General features: G+C 36.0%; 1 protein-coding gene across 1 annotated transcript in view; it reads right to left on the bottom strand.

Annotated features, from left to right (window-relative positions):
- Positions 1–20,211, bottom strand: part of tcerg1l (transcription elongation regulator 1 like) — a 131,815-nt gene that overhangs the window by 6,771 nt on the left and 104,833 nt on the right. Inside the window, exons 6-11 of the mRNA XM_052102196.1 lie at positions 18,466–18,582; positions 11,435–11,517; positions 8,008–8,096; positions 4,360–4,511; positions 2,540–2,588; positions 747–864 (exon numbers count right to left, since the gene is read on the bottom strand). Coding sequence (XP_051958156.1) covers positions 747–864; positions 2,540–2,588; positions 4,360–4,511; positions 8,008–8,096; positions 11,435–11,517; positions 18,466–18,582 — 608 coding nt within the window. The remainder of the gene's footprint in view (positions 1–746; positions 865–2,539; positions 2,589–4,359; positions 4,512–8,007; positions 8,097–11,434; positions 11,518–18,465; positions 18,583–20,211) is intronic.

Raw genomic sequence — 20,211 nt, 5'->3', positions numbered from 1 at the left:
GATGTACTACTACTTGTATATATATTTTTATATGAAGCATGTTTTATGCATTGTCAAAATGAAGCACATTTTCCCCACTAATTCTCATGCATCAGTACAGTTTACTTTTTATTTTTTTGGCCATTTCCATTATTTTCTGTACATTTTCTGTACTGCATTACAAAAAAATTAAATTAAATAAAAATAAAAATACTAAGGCAATAAAAAAATATGACCATGATGTAAAAAAAACAAAAACATATTCAAATTATCATCATTATTTTTTCATTATTTATATATTTTTACAGTAATGAGAATGATAATTAATTGTCATGAAAAAACAGTAATAACATAATTCATGTTCGTTTTGCAAAATGTAGTTTCTATTTTATTTCTCTTGATTCTGTGATGAAATTTGACCCAGGTTTGTGAGACAAAAAAAATAAAAAATTCTGTCATCGTTTACTTACCTTCATGTAGTTCAAAACCCGGATGACATTCTTTCTTCCATTGAACACAAATGCAATGCATAATGTTAGCTTCAGTCATCATTCACTTTCATTTGCATAGTTTGGATGGAATAAAGATGCAATACAAGCACAATTCAATACATCTCATTTTGTATTCCACAGACGAAAGCAAGTCATACGGGTTTGGAACCTGAAGATGTGTATACGATGACATCATTTTCATTGTTTGGTAAAATTTCCCTTTAACCCCCCCAAAAGCCTGAAGCTTCATCAATCTCATGGACTTCAAGTTCTCACCCCTCTTTCCAGAAGCATGTCTCTGAAGTGGCCGATCCGGAGCTCTAGTGGTAAAACCATCTGATGAGATGCTCCGTTATTTCCTTCGCTCAATTCATCACACTCAGGGTGCTCCAGCCTTTAATGAAATTGAGACAAAATACGACAGTTCTAATTGCTTCGTGTTAATATCTCAATAGATAGTGTCAAAAGATTGAGGATATAGAGTGAAGGGTGTGATACATTGACTCTGGCCAAACTAGTCATATTTCTCTGTTTACATTTACATTTATGCATTTGGCAGATGCTTTTATCCAAAGCGACTTACAGTGCCCTTATTACAGGGACAATCCCCCGGAGCAACCTGGAGTTAAGTGCCTTGCTCAAGGACACAATGGTGGTGGCTGTGGAGATCGAACCAGCAACCTTCTGCTTAACAGTTCAGTGCTTTAGCCCACTATGCCACCACCACTCCACTCTATTCTTTGGAATACTTGATTCTCAGTGGTTGATCACAGCATTCTGTGGTTCTCCTAAACTTTCTGATTGTAGTCCCTGGCCCCTGATTTTCTTTTCATGCAACGGTCTCATGTTTCTTCTAACATTCTTGACAAATGTATTATATTAAAATGAGCTAATGTAACACAATTCTTGAAAATATTTGTCACAATTTCAATGCGTGAAAATAATTTACATTAGTAAAAATGGAAGTTGACGTAATCCATTTGTGTTGGGACAACATATATTATTGTTGTTTACCATAACCACATGAGGTGATGTCAGGTTCCCAGGATGCACTATGGCATGAGTACAAATTGCAAATTCATATTTTAATATTTATTGTTTATTGCGTTATTTATATTAGCGATTTTTTGTTGTTGCCCTTTTGGAGTCATGTGTCATGATGTGTTACCAAATGTGGTTTTTGAGTGTCATTGTGGATTGTGTGTTGGATGTAAACATTTCTGAGACTACGAGCTGTACTTTTATTTACAAATGTTAGCAAAAAAGCTCAAGACAAATTACATTGCCTAGACATAATAACAATGACAAGTTTAACAAATTATTATTTAATTTGATAAAATAAATGAAATTTGTAAACAAGACTACAATAAATCCATTCAAATAAATTATTATTGTTTAAATAATATGTATACGTAATTTAATTAACTTAATTTAAGTGCGCTCATTCTTAACAGTAATAATAATAATAATATTTGCAATCTCTATGTCTATTAAAGGTATCATGAAAGTAGCCCATGCAACTCTTGCATACTTTTCCAAGTCTTAAAAAGTCATACAAAAGGGTTTGGCGGGAAACAACCTGAAATTTAAGGCCACGTCCGCACACATCTATTCTCTTTTCTCCTTAATTTTAATAAATATCGAAAATATCAGTAAATATCAGCCTTTGTGAAATTCCTATAATTGATGCTATGAACCACAAGAAACAAAAATCTGTTTAATACCAAGTGATTTTTTTTTATTATTTTTTTTTTTTTGTTATTAAATGCTCAAAGCAAACAAAATCTCTCACATTTCTTTTTGAAATGTAAATTGAAGGGACCTGTTGCTGGTTCTTTTATTAAAAGTAGACATTTGCCATATTTCAAAAACCCAACTCAAAACTCCAATAGAAACCATTTGCTGTGAGTGCAGATGTTGCCTATACAAAGCCAGAGACTTTGATTACCAGGGTGAGTGACATGGAACATGTCTGTCTCGATCCCTCTTATCAATTAAAGCAGAATTTACCACTTTCTGAATATATTTCTTGTCATCTTTTTTACTATACATGGCTCATCTACACTTACTTGTTGCGTTTGGTCTTTGAATTATGATCCTCATCATCATCTTCATCATCTGTTAATGAAACAAGAAAACTTCTCATTAATTTAACCAAATTAGAAAAGTATTTGTACTGTAATGTAGGGGAGGCCAGGGCTACTTGTCACACTTTGTGTAGATTTATTTTAAAAGTAAGTTTTTTTTGTGTAGGAATGTGTTAAATCTTACATTTAAACTACATTTATGTATTTGGCAGATGCTTTTATCCAAAGCGACTTACAGAGCCCTTATTACAGGGACAATCCCCCCCAGAGCAACCTGGAGTTAAGTGCCTTGCTCATGGACAATACTCGAGGACAATTTCATTCAAGGTGGTGGCTGTGGGGATTGAACCGGCAACCTTCTGCTTACCTGTTCTGTGCTTTAGCCCACGATGCCACCACCACTCTTGAGTACAAAAAAGGAACATGTTCACCATTATTGCACAGGATAAAAATATAGTTAATTTAATAAATTAATCTTTAAACATTGAACAATACTGTATATGGGGTAAGTTATCACAATTGGAAACTGCAATTAAAAAGCCTATTATAGATTGTTCTGAAACATTTATAGAGTTAAACCATTCTGGAACTCAATTCAAAACAATTAATTAAACAGAAACAGAAACAGAAACAGCTTTATTGCAAAGTATGCTTACACATACAAGGAATTTGTCTTGGTGACAAACATCAAAAAAATCAAACCATTGCTTTGGCCTAGCACTATTGTAATTAATACACTGCAAGAATTACAGACACAAACACAATTATTTGGAGTCAAATAGGTCCAAATTAGTAAATAAATCTGCAACAAAATGGCATAGTTTTGTTAGTTTTGCATTCAACACCAGCTGTTTCAGCTTCTGTCTATCAGTAAGCTTATCTCCACCATATCAGGTTGTTAAAAAAAGCTCAAATGGTCATATTTGAATTGTAGACGTCAAACAGATTAAGGTCATCAATAGATAATCTCAATGAAACGACAATAAAACTAAATCAATAAAGATTAAAAGCCTTCTGGGAAATCAAGTCAACCGTATAATAACTACCAGACAAGATCCAGACTAATTCAATATTTGCTAAGCCGCCTCATTGGATTAGAGCTTTTTGTACATCCACGAGAACGGCAGTTCTGTAGTTTGCGGGTGCATGAAACTTTTGCTTGAGCATCATTATTGCACTATGAGGATTAAACTTTGGTGTCAAGTTCATGACCTTTACACAGAATGTGACCCTGAATACAATAACATGAGCTAAAACAGGGTGTTAGGTGAATTAATATAGCCTTTAACCCTTTAGTCAACAGTATAGGGCTTGCACAATCACTCATACTACTAGTCGACTATCCATGTTTACCTTTTATATATGGCTTACCACACAAAAAGGATGCAATGGTATCATGAATGTAGTCCTCCTCCTGATACTCATCAAGTATTTGGCAATGGAGAGAATTTTGGAAATGCTGTTTCTGGTGGAGAACGTAAAGGTAGCGAAAATTAAGACGTTTCAAACGAGAATAGATGAGTGTGGACGTGGCCTTAAATTTCAGGTTGTTTCCCGCCAAACCCTTTGGTATGACGTTTTAAGACTTTAATTTAATTTAATTTAATTATGCAAGAGTTGCATGGGCTAGTTTCATGATACCTTTGCTTCCTTGTTGAAGCTTGAAAGCGAACTCTCTATCCACTGCTGTTGTATTGAGAAGAAAGAAAGAAATATAACACAGGGTTTGGAACAAGATCAGGTTGAGTAAATGATGACAGAATCCAAACCTCAAAGCAAAAAGAGCCCCTGAAAACTCTCACCTGAAGAGTCTTTCTTGCGTTTGTGTGGTGGATCTTCAATAATTCTGTTGAGGTCTCCACGGTCTCTCAGATCTACTGGTTTTTCCCATACTGATAGATGTATGCTGGGATTGAAGAAGAAGACCCTGTCATCTCCTGTCCACACTACACACCTAGAGAGAAGAGAAAAAAATGAATTGCTTGCTTTAATATACTCATACATAGTCCAACTGCCTCTTGGTGGTATTCTCAAAAGGAGACTGGGAAATCTCATAAGCATCCGCAGTGAGACAAAATTGAACCAGACAACTAAGAATGACAGAGGCGGGATTTGCAAGTACAATTTGAAAGAGCACAGTTAGGATTTAGTTTTGAGTCATTAATCCAAAAAGTCACATTTTTGAAAAGATCTATACTGGATATATATCTACCTTATGGATAATGTAGACCTATTTCAGGCCTCATGCATGTCAGATAAAGTATTCATGGATTCAGCATTAGTCTGTGAGGTAATTTTATACAACCTCATGCCAACCATGACAAAACAATTCTGACATTTCATTTTGCTACTCCCATCACATCAGCGAGATTGGCTCAGCCTTCCTATACTGTAGAACTGACCCAATGATATTAAAAAATCTTCGAAACGGAGCATCTGCTCTGCTCATATGCAGTTATTCATAGTGGGGACAGATGGTCGGCGGTTGTCCCATGCCTTATTTGTCCTTTCTGTAATATTGCAGAATTTTTAAATCGCATCCATGAAACCACCATATTTCTCTAAAAACAAACAAAACAACAACAAAAAAACACACAACTACAAAACTAGATTTGCATTATAAAGGAAAGTGCATGCAATGCATATAATAATAGTTTTAAAGTTTTAGTCAGCTTAGACTTTAGGTTTCAGTTCGGAGTAAATGAAATGCAGCATGAGTCGCTTTGCCATCATAACACTCAGCATGCATCTTGTTATCAGTTAGCTGTGCATGAAAATTAAAGCAGAGAATATAAATGGTTAAATGTGAGCATGAAATATGACTAATCACAATTCAGTATGCAAACAGACATGAAAGTTGACACGAGGGAAAAGGTGTTTAAATATGTTTAAAATGGTGGCAGCTACAGGACCAGGAAACTGTTCCTCTTATACATTCAAACACATTTTAACCTAAAATATTGATGTTGATAATAAAAAATAGTAATGTGGTCTTGGACACGTCAACTACCCAAATGTGAAAAACAAGACCAATTGCAATTCAGTGTGTAAATATTACAATAGTGTCATTGCTGCTGGTTGGTTCCCTTGGTTCCGAATATTCAGACATATACAAATATATAAGTCGTTTGAGAGTGTAGGGAGAGTGTGTCTTTCGCAATGCTTAATAGCACTCCCGTTAAGCACCGCGAAAGACCCAATCGAGTTGCGGTCACTGCAGAGCTCTTTTGGCGCACTTTGTTGGTCGCGATTTTCTGATTGGTGGATGATTTCTCATCAAGGGTAGTGTAGTACTTCACCACATATTCCGGCATTTTATGCGGTTGGTTTTTTTTATGTAGTTGAGAACACACTGATGGCTTCAACTGATAGCTCACGGTTGATCTGTCTTTTACGTCTGCAACAACTAATTGATAAACGTGATCATTATCGATGATGGAAATCATCGACAACAAATTTCATTATTGATTTGTTGGATATTTGCAGTAAGTCGTGTGCCCGTCGTCATGTTGTGAAAGCACTTTATAAACACTTCAAAGAAGACCATAATAAGCATACAGGTTAATGTGGACCGGTTGCTGCGTCAGGTGCATTGACAGAGTGCTTGTGCTGTTTGATGCGTTAGAGTTGTTTCTCTCCAGCGCATCACTTACATTTTACTGCTATTTTCTATGTTTTATATTGTAAACGTGTTATGCATTCAAAATCAGCCACGTATTTCGCAAAACTGTTTGTTCTTACCACAAGCGAGTCTCTGATAAACTCTAATGAGCAAGCAAGCGCACGCATCTGCGTCAATCAAACCGATCGCAATGGAGAAAGGGAGTGCAATCATTTAAATTAAACTGCCTAACATCATACCACGATTTAAGTTTCAATGTAATCAATTGTGCAGCTTTCATGGATATTAGACTGAAGTCTCAGCAGTCAAGGTGTGCCGGTTTTTAAAGAGTTTTTCTCATGTAAATGCAGTCTTTTCAAGCACGAGAGTGAATTTGCACAGGGTTTATAGATGATTGTACTATATTAAACTGTACGTAATGCTGAATATAATGTATAATAATGCTAAGGGTCCTGATATTTGAAAGTCATCCTGATAATGCCACATGTAATGTCTGATTTCATTATGTTACAGATTTTTTTGTCCCACTCCATGCCCTATAGATCATTTTACTCTTTAATGAGTTTTACAAGTAAAGGGACTGTTTCGCATAGGTCCTGAAATTAATAATAATAAATTCAGACTTAACTTTTGATGATTCAGGCTTTGTTCAAATTTTTGTGAGAGAATAGATTTGTGAATTTAATAATGTAAATCAAACCAAATCCTTACGCCCTGTATCATTTTTATTTTTTTTAAATCATATTTTAATAAAATACAGGACATGCAATTTAATTTTTTCATAGAATCAAAGATAAATCGATTATCAACATTATCGTTATTTGCCGCCCTACTGTCTTTAAAGGTGTACGAGTAGTCGTTAAAAATCAATTGCACAATGGAATAATGTCATAAGATTTTTGCTCATGCACTCTATTGAATGGTGAACATTCAATGGGGGAGTTTCATACAAAGTATAATATCATAAAAGCTAAAAATAGATACCATAGCTAAGACCAAAGTTATCTACAAAACAAAGTTTGAACGGAGTCTGTACATTTCAGAAGTTCAGGCCAAAAAATCTGCATAGGTTTAAAGCTGTACCCTTATTATCAATACAGTGCAGCATTGAATGCATTGAAATGTGCTTTAAAGCCAAGAACTCTGCTCTGAACTGCTCTTTTGGCTCTTTCACCAAACGAATCTCACCCATTGTGTATAATCGCATAACAGTTGGTGTCTGCTATTCAACAGAGTCCCAATGCTGCTGTCATCAAGCACGTTAAATGTGAAGATTTAACAGTGAGTCAACAAAAGCTGAACACGATAAGCTATGACGCCTGCAAAAAATGTGTTATGTGTTTGTTTGTTTGCATGCATGGAAGGAAAGCCCACACTGATTTGGCAAAGAAAAAAAAAACAGTCTTGCATAACACATTGTCCTAATGCAGGTTTGTGGTTGGGTCTCATTGCATCTATTAAGTGCTGGAGGTTTGCCATGTGCACTGCTGTATTTTATTCCAGCATGTGTTATTGTCATCAAACACTCAGTTAGAAAGCAACATGCATCATTTAAATGGCAATATAGCTGCTGACATTTCTGACAGAATGAAAGGAGATAAAACAAACACCTTTATGGAACAAACCAGCTATTTAAGTATTCCAAAACACAGTAGAAAAACACAGCAATTACAAAAGTGGCTTTTTAAAATGTAGGCTGACACGGAGTCATGTGTGAGAGTACAATTGATTGGCTATTATATTGCATGCAGAGAATCATTTATAAGCAATGAAGATGCATCGAGCTGAAAGTGAGTATTGCAATTATTTATATAAATTGGGCGGTTACCATGGTGACCCAGGTATAGGCGTTGATGCGACCGGTCGCTTGTCTTTGGGAGAGATCTCCTCATCAATGTTAATTTTAAATGGCTCATCCTGGACACAAAAACACAAACAGAAATAAAGAGGATATGTCAGCATGGCATATACAGGGATGAACTTTATGATGATGTCTGAGTGATCAGAAATGTCCTCATGGGACATTGAGGAATCAGAAATGTCCTCATGTGACATTGTGGATCTTAAGAGGCAGCATTTTGGTAGAAGACAACAGATGTGTTTAAAATCAACAACAAACCATCTTACCCTCTGAGTGAGACATGATTTTAACTTGTGGGAAATAATGTAGGGTGGCACATGTTTATCAGAAATGGATAGGACTGTGAAAAATTAACCTCTAAATTATGTTAAAGCACACACATGTATACTCCGTGCCTACCAAGACAGCACTTTAAGGCATCAAATGTGCACATCTGATGCAAATGGTATGCAGCAAGTAATGTGGCTTTCTAAAGGCCGATTTATTCTTCTATGGCATAGAATATATGTAGCTGACGTGCACCTCTTAAAAAACGTAACTGTGTGTTGCGTCGACGCCAGGGCTGGATTGGAAATCTGGCATATTCCCAGTGGGCCGACGCACTTTGGGGCCGATCAGGTGCAGACTAGCCATCGGGAGAACCAGGCGGGCTGGTGGGCCGGCAGCAAAATGGGCTGAATGGGCCGCGTTAAGATGAAATGAGCCGTTGCGTTATGCAGAACGGGCCACAAAACGGTAGTATGCCGAAGGGGGCAGCTATATGCAGAAAAGGACAAACTCATATAATCATACAATAAATCATATAATATTGCCTATATGCATTGCAAAGTCTTTAAAAGGACACCCATTTAGTGTTCGCCAAGAGAGGTATAGTTATTAATTAATTTGATGATTTATTTTTCAGCAGGGAACATCGAAGTTATGTCAAAATATGTATTTATTATTAATTAAGCAACTCAAGCACAAGCATACAGTATTATTGCCATTTATTTGTTCCCTGCAATACAGGCAGCATGTATAATCAATAATATGTAGCCTACATCAATTTCAACATGTTCAAATACTCCTTTTTAATGCTAAAATAATTTTACATTGCTTTTGTTTATTTATGATGTATATTAAGCATTTTGTGCATACTTATATATTTATTTATTTTTTTCTGGGGGTTAAAGTAAAACATTTTAAATGATGTAACTGTCTGATTAATAGCTGAAATTCTTGAAAAAAGAAATGTTGGCATAATACTGTACTGCTATTTCTTTTAAAAATAAACAGTAAGGATTTTGTTTTAAAATATTATTAATAATAGTAAAAATGTTGAACATTGGGAAGTAAAAAAAAAAAATCTGATATTTTTAGGATTTTTTTTTTTTTTTTTTTTTTTTTGGTCAAATGGGGTAACCATGAGAAAAAGTATTGATAACTAAATTTAAATAATATATATAAATATATACATATTTATATATATTATACATTTTTAATCAATACTTTTTCTCAGTATATATATATATACGTATATATGTTTATATATATATATATATATATATATATAAACATATATATATATATATATATATAAACATATATACGTATATATATATATACTGAGAAAAAGTATTGATTAAAAAATGTATAATATATATAAATATGTATATATTTATATATATTATTTACATATATATATACTATATATATATATATATATATATATATATATATATATATATATATATATATATATATAGTGCATTCATAAAGCTTTCAGATGATAACTTTGCAAATGTATTAAAAAGAAAAAAACTGAAATATCATATTGACATAAGTTTTCAGACCCTTTACTATGACACTTGAAATTGAGCTCAGGTGCATGCCATGTCTCTGGATTCTCTTTGAAATGTTTCTACACTTTGATTGGAGTCCACCCGTGGCAACTTCAATTGATTGGACATGATTTGGAAAGGCACACACCTGTCTATATAAGGTCTCACAGCTAAAAAGATGGGCTGGTTTGAGTATTTCTGTAACTGCTGATCTTCTGGGATTTTCATACATGACAGTTTCTAGAATTTACTTCAAAAAACATCCAGTGAGGGGCAGTTCTGTGGACGGAAATGTCTTGTTGATGAGAGAGCTCAACAGAGAATGGCCAGACTGGTTTGAACTGACAAAGTCTACAGTAACTCAGATAACCGCTCTGTACAATTCTGATGAGAAGAATATAATCTCTGAATGCTATTCTGAGATATGAGTCGGTGCGGTTTTGGTGGCGTGAGGGGGACCTCCACAATATTAGGCAAGTGTAATGTTGCAGCAGATCAGTGCATATTCGAATTTAGAAATATTTTTGTTCGTTCCAATACAATCACTGGTAACACTAATCATTATTTGTATGTCAGTATTTGTATTAAAATTATTAATAATCTCTGGTGCTTGACAGGAAATGGAATATATAATAGGATGCACATGGTGTCGGAGAAGAACCTCTGAATTAAATTGCACTCGATCCAGCCCATTAGTACTTTGCATGCGCATTTCGCCAAACCCATGTGCCTAGACTTAGCGCATGCTTGCACGGAAATACTGAAACTTCATGGCCATGCCCACAGAATGTTTAGGTATGACTTATCGCATAGTGATGCACTACTCGTGCTACCTTTTAGTAAATTTTTTTGTAAGTTGCATTTTTTATGTATTTTCGAACTAGTGGAATCAAATCACATTAGGAGTGCTATTTAACACACAATGTTGCTGCCTACGTAGGGCATTTCAAATCACTAAGTTATGAGACTCCATTTCAGGAAGGATGCTGCCTTAGCAGTGCACATGTTTTAAAACAAAGCTTCTTGTATTTCCTCGTGCATACATAAGTGAATTTCAATTATCTCGCCCCACACATGGGTTACATGGCTAATAGTAAAATATAGTGTTGATTATCTACTGATAAATAGTCTAGAATTCATTCAGCCTCAGAAACCAACCAATTACCCAGTCCCTGCATGACCAAATGATGCAAATTACAGATTCTCCACATATTGTTGGCCAGCAGCCCTGTTCACTCTTTACGCTTAAACGAATTACCGTTCTGGGTGAATTTAGCTAATTAATCCAGTTGAGAAGATTTTAAACACGTCACCTATGGGAACATTGTGGTGCACTGCACTCCAACAAAAGCAATTATTAACTCAATCTTAATATGACTCCAAACCTGATTCCGCCTTTAGTGTGACCTTTTGATATTCTTTCACCCTCTAAGACAATAGGAACCAATTTTCATAATGACCAAGGTCTGGCAACAAATGAACTGAAATGCAATACCAATTAGGCTGATGTTGCCTATAATGCTGATTTAAGAACACAATTTTGCTAATGAGACTAAAAGGAAATTATAACAAACCTCAGCTTTAGCCTCTGGGTTTGGATTTGAGTGGATCTGTAAAGCATCTCTGCAGGACGGCTTCTTTATTTCCAGTATCTTATCTGAGGAGGAGGAGGACAGAGATTAAATACTCAATTTTGCAGCTTTCAAATGCACAAAACAAACAATTAGCACATTATTATTTGTACATTTAACTAAAGAAAGAATTCACCTGCCATTGTTTACATATCTTCATGTTCTTCCAAACCTGTATGACTTTCTGTCTTAAATGGAACCCAAAATGAGATGCTTAACAGAATGTCTAAGCTGCTCTTTTCCAGACTAAGAACAGGTTGACAAAACTCATGTAATATATTCTTATAATGGTGCATTCACATACAATGCGAAGTGGCACAATTATATACAACTTCAATGCAAAGACGCGAATAGATGCAAATTTGCGCCGGGCAACGCGAAATCGCTTCATTTGCGTCATTCGCGTATTCCTCATGACGCGTTGACGCGAAAGCCTATCAGCATTGAGGTTGTCCGGATGTCATTGAAGTACTGACGTACTAATGTAGTAGCAGAAGAAATCAGGAAAAATGGGTGGGAAAATTGTTGTAGCGGTTTGTGGGCACCCGGAATTGTATGACATCAACGTATCTGGGAGTTCCACAACAGTTACAGAGCAGTAATCGTTGTGATATCGGCCATGGTTGATGGTGGAAAGATAAGTTCCTCCTCCTGTCCTATTCAAGAAGAAAAGGGGGAATACTCGCGGGTTCGCGTTACTCGTGCGAACGCGCGTTAAAATACAAATTTCATTCAGCGGTCAAACTTGTGCGAGCAATGCAAGGTGACATTTTTTTGCGTTGTATGTGAAAATTACTTTAATCCACACGGTAGCTTTTTTTTGGGGGGGGGGGGGGAGTGAAATTTAAGTCGTTATACACTGATAATTTTCCCCTTCACCTGAGCTCTTAAATCTTGTTCACGCTTGCATTCATTTCAAAACATTCAGATGTTTTGAAATGAATGCAACCTGTAACCTGTAATAGTTACAGGTTATAGTGATATAGGGGCAATAATTATAATGCTTATTCAAAGTAACCACTTTAGAAAATGGGTTTGGCTAAAAATAAATGTGATAATTTCAGGCATTCTGCTTAGCTACATAAATGTGCAACAATTTAAAGTTATCAAATTGTAAATCAAATTACTGTAGAGAGATTTTGACTTTAAGCCTGCTTTTGTTTTCCATGGAAAAAGATAGTCATATGAGTTTGGAACAACATAAGGGTGATTAAATGGATGTGAAGAACTCCAAATACACATTCGCTCCATCTACAATCAAATTGGTTGTGGCATCCAATATATACAGTATGAAACACTGCAAACAATCAAATGCTATTTGTTATTTGTGGATATTGACATTTAGAACATTCAAAAAAGCAATAACGCATAAGAAGAATACATAATATTAATATTATAACACGTCCCAACCAACATGAAGAATTGATCAAAAGAGATAGCAAAAGATGCTGAACAGAAATTGATAAGGGTGAAACCTGATTGCAACAACCACCTAACAGCTGCCAGGCAAATCTACAAGAAAACAGCTCACTCACTATATAGTTGAAAGCATTATACGCAATATTGTCATTCACTTTGGTTAGTTTGGACAAAATGAGGTAGAGTCTGGCCTAAAATAATTTTCACTTTATCTCCAGCTGAAAGCTATGAAATTAGATGTGGCAAGCATAAGGTGGAGTGGAAATCAAATGTGCTGCTTGATCTTCAGTTAATCAGTTAATCTCAAACAGAAGCTGCATACTGAATTCAGCAGCTTAGGATAAAACAACAAAGAGCTGTCAGGGAAAAATACCTCTTTTCTCCAGAGGTGTGACCGTATGACTATGACAATTTAAAGAATAAAGTGCAAGGCATGCAAACAAATCATTTTATAAGTCAGCAAGTGAAAGTGTTGACTCTTGAATGCCTTAAAGGAATAGTTCAGCCAAAAATGAAAATTCAGCCATTACTTATTAACTCTCACGTGGTTCCAAACCCCTAGAAAATCACAAGTAACACTTTACAATGAGGTTCCGTTCATGAACTAACAATGAACGATCCATTTTTCACAGAATTTATAAATCTTAGTTAATGTTAGTTGAATAAAAATACAATCATTTTTAGTTCATATTAGTTCATAGTGCATTAACTAATGTTAACATATAACATTTCTTATTTTAAAAATGTGTTAATTCTATGGGCCCTATTTTAAGTGCAAAGCGCAGTGCAATGCCTTAACTCATAAGCACAAAGTCAATGTGCATGGTCAATAAGTTTTGGTATTTTCGTGAAAGCGTGCGCTAAGTGTAGGCACAAGTGGGTTTGGTGAAATTGCCTGTGCAAGGTGCTAATTGGGTCAATGGAGGTTCTTCTCCGGCACCATCTCCATCCTATTATACAGCCCATTTCCTGTCAACACCGGCAATATAAACAAAGAGTACATTCATAAGATATTTTTAGTGTAAATGGACTGTATGCAATTAATTGGAAGAATAGAAATATGGATTTACATTATTCTGTGTGTCCTTGTGATTGTATTGGTACGCTCTTCACTTCTACTGGTTGAAATTGATTTTGAAAAATTATATATATGTATTGTTTCAAAATAATTAAATCAATAATATTTCTAAATTCAAATTACTCTTGAAATGATAATATAATCAAAATAACAAAATGTTCATAAAAATCATACCAAATCCAAACAATTTACTCTCTCCTTCTTCCACTTGCCCCTTTTGGAGTGATTTAACCATAATAATAAAAAATTGTAATAATAATAATAATAATAATAAAAAAATAAAAAAAAAATCCATGACTTTGCGCTGGCACGAAAATTCTGCTTCGAATTAGCACTCTCATGAAAATTGGATAAGACGTTGCACACTTTGCGCACTCACAAAAAGAGAGCCCTATATGTTGAAATTAACATTAACCAAGATTAATAAATGCTTTAAATGTATTGTACAATGTAAGTTCATGTTAACTAATGTTAACAAATGGAGCCTTATTATAAAGTGTTACCAAATTACAGCATACTGGTTTGGAACAACATGAGGGTGAGCAAATTTTGACAGAATTTGCACATTTGGTGCACTATTCCTTTAAGGACATCAATGCGTTTGCATATCTATAAAGAAAAAGATTGTGTAAGGGGAAGCAGCATGAACTTGTAACGGATTGTTTATAAAACATTCAGAGCTGAGAAATACTGATTAAACTTGGATGAAACTGGCCTCATAGCATCTCTTTGTGTTACAACAGCCAACTGCTTTGAAATAAAGGCTGAATGAAGATTCTGTTTGATTTATATCAGTCATAATCTGAAGGCTGGAAGCGTTGATGGGGAAACCTCTCATCCACGCCTAAACAAAGCATTCTTCCGTTTCTGTCAGTAAAGACACTTCGATGGCACGCATCCATTCGGAGGTCTTATGTTCACAGAAGACAATGAAGAAGAATATATGTATGGCTACTGACTGCCTGTGTCTAGTTGAATCACAAGCTGCTTAAGCTGTGATAAACACAAAGCCACTGTCCAAAACATGTTCTGTTCCACGGAAATTTATGGTGAAAGAGGACAGAAACCAATTGATGTTTGAACATTGCTGGACAACAAACTTGAGATGCGTTCAGACCAAATGAGTTCTTGCAAACTTGTGGCCATATTGTAGACTGGTTACGATTGCCAAGAATCACACAACGTGCAGCACATGTCCATTTATGTGCATTTTCAACGGCTTTGAATGTGGCTTATCCTGTCAAATATCTTTTATATAAATAAATATATAATGACTTCTATTTGTAATAACTGGAAAAGCAATACTAACAATTTTCTCTCAGTAACCTGTATCTCTGACCCTTGTCTACCATATCAATGAAAATAGCAAAAACCTGCATACAGTGGTAGATGTTGTTCAGTGAAAGTTTGAATTGCCTCCAGGGTTGGGACTTTGCAATAAACTTGTCGAAAAAATCCACAAATAACAAGCTGCTGTAGTTAGAGATTAAGAAAACAATTGCTCATTTCAGAGATAGGACAGGCAAATAATAGCTCCACTGGATAACAGCGAAAATTGCCTGGGCTGAGATGATAAATTCATCTATAAAGAGGAAGATGCAGAGGTTGTCTTTTTCTACTAATCTGAAAATAAACATTGTGTTTCTGTAAGATTAGATGGTGTATACAGATAGATGACAATTTTTTAATGCTGCCCTTGTAGATGTGATGAATGGGGAATTTTAAACGATTTATATAATAACCTCTACATATGTCCCACATAGAAAATGTAAAACAAAACATGAAAATGCTACTCAAAGGAATAGTTCACCCAAAAATGTAAATGCTGTCATTAATAACTCACCCTTGTGAAAAACAATAATATGCAAATTATTTCAATAGAACAGGAAAGGAAAATTTTTGAAGGATCTTTACACACCTCTGTTTCATACAGTGACAGCTCCAATATATATATATATATATATGTATGTATGTTAGGTATGTCAGAAAAAAATAAATATATATATATATATATATATATATATATATATATATATATATTGATTGGCACTTTATTTAATTGACATTTATTAAATATTTTAAGGCATCTATATATTAACATCAGCCGAAATTTTTATTAGGAGCCTAATTTCGGTGCTTACAATTCACTGCCAGTTGCATTGCATTCAATGTAGTCTGACGTAATAGCTTTGGGAGACCACAAGGGGGTGATATAACATGAAGCTGTTCACTGCATGGAAGAGGCATCACACACAGGTGACGAGCTGAAGTGGCGCAGGAGATGGCAGTCGAAAGGAGTTTGTACTTCATGTATGAACAAAGTGATGTTGATGAGTTTGCAGGTTAGTGTATGAAACTGGTGTAACTGAGTAAACTGAATGATTAGAATTGGTGATGTTTATTATGCAATTTCCTTGTATGAAGGTCTAAATAGGTCTTTCATTCATGCTGTCACAGTACAAGAAGACTTTGTGAATACTTATAATTGAAAATACATGTGCTCATTATAAATATAAATCCAGTGATGGCTAGAGTAAATAATCTTTGGCCTTTGATATTGATTTAATGGTAAACGATGCGAGATGAGCTCCGTGGCCCTCCCAAATTTTTAACAGCCCCTGTAGATAGCGAGCATGCAGTGCTTGCTTACGTTCCTTAATAGAAAATAATTGTTTTGAATTTTAGAAGGCACCATGTCACCCGCCAGATGAGTCCGGTGTGCAACCCCCTTTAATTTAACCCTCTGCTTACACTTTAACAAAGTTGTGTTGAGAAATATGTTTGATACATTTTTGCAATGAGCAGCCCTATTTATATCTGAACAAATGCAGACACATATCATCGGGAAAATCTTCCGACAATCAAAATGTGAATATACACTCACCTAAAGGATTATTAGGAACACCATACTAATACTGTGTTTGACCCCCTTTCGCCTTCAGAACTGCCTTAATTCTATGTGGCATTGATTCAACAAGGTGCTGAAAGCATTCTTTAGAAATGTTGGCCCATATTGATAGGATAGCATCTTGCAGTTGATGGAGATTTGTGGGATGCACATCCAGGGCACGAAGCTCCCGTTCCACCACATCCCAAAGATGCTCTATTGGGTTGAGATCTGGTGACTGTGGGGGCCATTTTAGTACAGTGAACTCATTGTCATGTTCAAGAAACCAATTTGAAATGATTCGAGCTTTGTGACATGGTGCATTATCCTGCTGGAAGTAGCCATCAGAGGATGGGTACATGGTGGGCATAAAGGGATGGACATGGTCAGAAACAATGCTCAGGTAGGCCGTGGCATTTAAACGATGCCCAATTGGCACTAAGGGGCCTAAAGTGTGCCAAGAAAACATCCCCCACACCATTACACCACCACCACCAGCCTGCACAGTGGTAACAAGGCATGATGGATCCATGTTCTCATTCTGTTTACGCCAAATTCTGACTTTACCATCTGAATGTCTCACAGAAATCAAGACTCATCAGACCAGGCAACATTTTTCCAGTCTTCAACTGTCCAATTTTGATGAGCTCTTGCCAATTGTAGCCTCTTTTTCCTATTTGTAGTGGAGATGAGTGGTACCCGGTGGGGTCTTTTGCTGTTGTAGCCCATCCGCCTCAAGGTTGTGCGTGTTGTGGCTTCACAAATGCTTTGCTGCATACCTCGGTTGTAAAGAGTGGTTATTTCAGGCAAAGTTGCTCTTCTATCAGCTTGAATCAGTCGGCCTATTCTCCTCTGACCTCTAGCATCAACAAGGCATTTTCGCCCACAGGACTGCCGCATACTGGATGTTTTTCCCTTTTCACACCATTCTTTGTAAACCCTAGAAATGGTTGTGCGTGAAAATCACAGTAACTGAGCAGATTGTGAAATACTCAGACCGGCCCGTCTGGCACCAACAACCATGCCACGCTCAAAATTGCTTAAATCACCTTTCTTTCCCATTCTGACATTCAGTTTGGAGTTCAGGAGATTGTCTTGACCAGGACCACACCCCTAAATGCATTGAAGCAACTGCCATGTGATTGGTTGATTAGATAATTGCATTAATGAGAAATTTAACAGGTGTTCCTAGTAATCCTTTAGGTGAGTGTATATAACACTATAAAATATCCATAAAATGATGCACTATAATTCAAGTCTTATGAAACTATATAATAGTTTTCTGTAAGTAACAGAAAGAAATCTCATTTGCAACTGTGTTCAGATTCAAAACGTGTTCTCAATACAATGTGACAAATTTAGCGTTTTCTAACTCCACAGCCCTACTATAACTGTAAATATCCTCTTTGCATATATTGAATGTTTTTTGCCAATAAAAGCCTTTAAAACTTATGAAATGCTTATCATTGTTTTCCAGTATACCATAGAATCATGTGAAATAATAATCTACAAATACTGAAGCAGCAAACCTTGCAAAACACCAAATTTATGTCACTGCCAATACTTTTGGCCACGGCTGTAGAATCTCACCTGCTGGTCTTCGCTCCCTCCAATTTCCAGTAAGCAGGGTCACTCCAGGAGCAGACAGTGATTTTACCTGAGAGGGCAGTACAGGCCCAAGAAAACCCTCCCAGGTGCTCCGTGTTCCTGTATGTAACAAAGAGAACATGGAAGCACTGTAGGATTTATTATGCATGAACAACATGGCGAGAGAGGATGAGAGATGATTATAAAAATTCAATAAAAACATCCAGGATAATACAACTTAAACTAGCTTTAAGTGATAGCTGGTTTTATGTTTTCTACCTGGTCTGGCCTGGTCATTTATGGTCATTAGCTGATCCAAGCTGATCTACATTAATCAGCTGGATTAACAGATGGTTGTCCTGGTTTCCATTAATGATTGTCTGAACAATTTGTTAACTAATCGGTCTTAAAGGGACAGTTCACCCAAAAATGAAAACTGTGTCAAGTCTTTTCAAACCCATGTACTTTCCTTCCGTAGAACACAAATGGAGATGACAGAATCGACAGCCTCGTCACTATTCACTTTGATTGTATGGAAAAAGATGCAATGAAAGTGAATTGAGCCTAAGACCAACATCCCAGTTTTTGAGTACCATGGAAGAGAGACATTCATACTGGTTTGAAACGACACTTGAGTAAATTATTAATTAAATAATTAAATTTTTTGTGGGAAATATTCCTTTAAACGCAAAGTACACCGATCAGCTGTGTTTCTTAGGGTGGCGTTCACACAGGATATGTTTAACCTGGTCTCGCATTTTTAAGTCACTTTTAGCGCCACCCAGTGGCCATTTCACTTCAGAACTTCTGTGATACATGTAATGAATCGCATAATGTCATTTTGCAAATGACACCACAGTCACGTTATGAGATGAGGCAGGATACATTCTTGCATTCAAAAACAGCTGGTGGGAGTTGTTACATTTATATGTAAATGTAAAAACAAAAAATAGCTAAACTAGTCCCAGCTCATCTCTAGTTTTGACCACCATAATCCAAGCTAACCAAAAACAGCTAACACATTTTAAAAGCCAACATGACCACATTAAGCTGGTATGAGCTGTTTTTCCAACAGGGGATGCATTAAACCATGTTATTTCTCCTATCAACTGTGACCAACTGTGAAAAGTAATACTATTACAGAGATACTGCCAAGGACACACTACTGCAAAATACACAAACATTATGCCACACAAAATCAGTCTGGCTATCGGTTTTCCATGAGGCATTAAGGCCATGTATTCTATTCCCAAATCCCAAACCCCTCATCAACAAATAAACCTACAGGACAAATAAGCGATAGCACTCCCCAGAGCGTTACACAGATGCTTATCGGTTTTAAGAAATGGTTTCACAAATTTGGCTTTTATCATTGAGAAGCACAAAATAATTTCAATTTACACTCTAAACATATTAAACTCATCAAAGCTTCAGTCAAAAAGTTCCTTGCACTTGTTCCCCTTCTGTCGCTCTCTCCACGTTGTGTCAGAGAAGCGACACAAGGGGTCTCTCTTGAGCGCCGATATTCACCTCTGGACTATGAAAAAAGGCCAATGAGAGTTGGCAACCAGTATTTGCATGTCCCGGCGCAAATACGGGAGTTCATTCAGAAAATTTCTTCGGAGCCGATGGTCGTGTCTGCAACTGCTGCATGTACACACCGAGTTCCTGTTATCCCTCTGCTTCATGCTGTTGGATTCTACGGCGCACAACAGTGGCTTTCTCCTGTTTGCACGGCTGTGCATTCCT

This window comes from Xyrauchen texanus, chromosome 33, assembly GCF_025860055.1.
Source record: "Xyrauchen texanus isolate HMW12.3.18 chromosome 33, RBS_HiC_50CHRs, whole genome shotgun sequence".
NCBI classification, from domain to species: Eukaryota; Metazoa; Chordata; class Actinopteri; order Cypriniformes; family Catostomidae; genus Xyrauchen; species Xyrauchen texanus.
The sequence above is the reverse complement of the archived record's forward strand: the minus strand, read 5'-3'. Positions and strand labels throughout refer to the sequence as shown.